Here is a 1796-nt window from a genome sequence, read left to right as displayed (position 1 = left end):
AGGCGCTGGTCCTGCTCCTCATCTTCCTGCTGTCTAGCCTGGGCAACTGCGCCGTGATGGGGGTGATCGCGAAGCACCGGCAGCTACGGACCGTCACCAACGCCTTCATCCTGTCGCTGTCCCTGTCGGATCTGCTCACGGCGCTGCTCTGCCTCCCCGCCGCCTTCCTGGACCTCTTCACGCCGCCCGAGGGCTCGGCACCCGCCGCCGTAGCGGGGCCCTGGCGAGGCTTCTGCGCCGCCAGCCGCTTCTTCAGCTCGTGCGGCGGCATCGTGTCCTCGCTGAGCGTGGCCCTCATCTCGCTGGACCGCTACTGCGCCATCGTTCGGCCTCCGCGAGAGAAGCTCGGCCGCCGCCGCGCGCTGCAGTTGCTGGCGGGCGCCTGGCTGGCGGCGCTGGGCTTCTCCCTGCCCTGGGAGCTGCTGTGGGCGCCCCGGGAACCCCCGGCGGCGCAGAGCTTCCACGGCTGCCTCTACCGCACCTCCCCCGACCCCGCGCAGCTGGGCGCGGCCTACAGCGTGGGGCTGGTGGTGGCCTGCTACCTGCTGCCCTTCCTGCTCATGTGCTTCTGCCACTATCACATCTGCAAGACCGTGCGCCTGTCCGACGTGCGCGTGCGGCCGGTGACCACCTATGCGCGCGTGCTGCGCTTCTTCAGCGAGGTGCGGACGGCCACCACCGTGCTCATCATGATCGTCTTCGTGGTCTGCTGCTGGGGCCCCTACTGCTGCCTGGTGCTGCTGGCCGCCACCCGCCAGGCCCAGGCCGCGCAGGGCCCCTCGCTCCTCAATGTGGTGGCTGTCTGGCTGACCTGGGCCAATGGGGCCATCAACCCTGTCATCTATGCCATCCGAAACCCCAACATTTCGATGCTTCTGGGGCGCAACCGCGAAGAGGGCTACCGGACTAGGAACGTGGACGCCGTCCTGCCCAGCCAGGGCCCAGGACTGCCAGGCAGAAGCCGCAGTCGCCTCCGGAACCGCTGTGCCAAGCGTCTAGGGGCCTGCAGCAGGAAGTCTTCTTCCATCGTGGCCGGCGGGGCAAGAGGGGACGTCGCCATGTGGGCCCGCAAAAATCCAGTTGTACTTTTCTTTCGGGAGGGGCCACCAGAGCCCCTGACACCAACAGCCAAACAGACTAAATTCGAAGCTGGGGATACCTGCTTCTGAGGCCCGATAGCCTCGGGAGGCGAGTTTCCACTCGCTTCGTTTAATGATAACGGGATTCCTGGGAGAATCGTGGGATTTCATATAGCCAAACATTTAAAAACTAAAGAGATGGACGGAGGGAGGGTCACCACTTCCCCCAAACATAAAAAGACAATGTCCAATTCTTCAAAAGTGCCCAAAGGAATGTAAAATGCAAAAATTAAAACAATCTTAAACCACACAACCAAGCATTGTGAACTGTAAGTGCCAAAAATGACAAAAATAATATTCGCAGTTACTGACTAGCTCATGTTGCAGGATCACACTGTGAAACAAACACAACATTGAATGCAGCCAGGATTTGTCCAGATACATAGAGTTTCAGGAATGATTGGAGACCCTTAGAACTGCTTGAAAGCCCTTCTAAATCACCAGCACTCAACAGAACTTCAGATTCTAGAACTTGCACCTTTGACATGGTTTGGGTGCTGAGGTTGGGAGTGGAAAATTCTCATCTTTACACACATTGGTGCACCTCCCCACCCCACCCCCACCACCTTTGTGGGAAATTGTCCCATTTAAAACGTTTTAGGATTTTGTAAAGGTGGTTCATTACTAGATAAAAAGAAAAACACATGAAGGGCCGAT

General features: G+C 58.7%; 1 protein-coding gene across 1 annotated transcript in view; it reads left to right on the top strand.

Moving 5' to 3' along the window:
- GPR135 (G protein-coupled receptor 135) overlaps nucleotides 1–1389 on the top strand; it is a 7750-nt gene extending 6361 nt beyond the window's left edge. Inside the window, exon 2 of the mRNA XM_012807981.2 lies at nucleotides 3–1389. Coding sequence (XP_012663435.2) covers nucleotides 3–1169 — 1167 coding nt within the window. The 3' untranslated portion in view covers nucleotides 1170–1389. The remainder of the gene's footprint in view (nucleotides 1–2) is intronic.
- Nucleotides 1390–1796: the final 407 nt, after the last annotated feature.

The sequence above is a fragment of the Otolemur garnettii genome, unplaced genomic scaffold, assembly GCF_000181295.1.
Source record: "Otolemur garnettii isolate 467f Iridium unplaced genomic scaffold, OtoGar3 scaffold00081, whole genome shotgun sequence".
In the NCBI taxonomy this organism is placed as follows: Eukaryota; Metazoa; Chordata; class Mammalia; order Primates; family Galagidae; genus Otolemur; species Otolemur garnettii.
The sequence above is the reverse complement of the archived record's forward strand: the minus strand, read 5'-3'. Positions and strand labels throughout refer to the sequence as shown.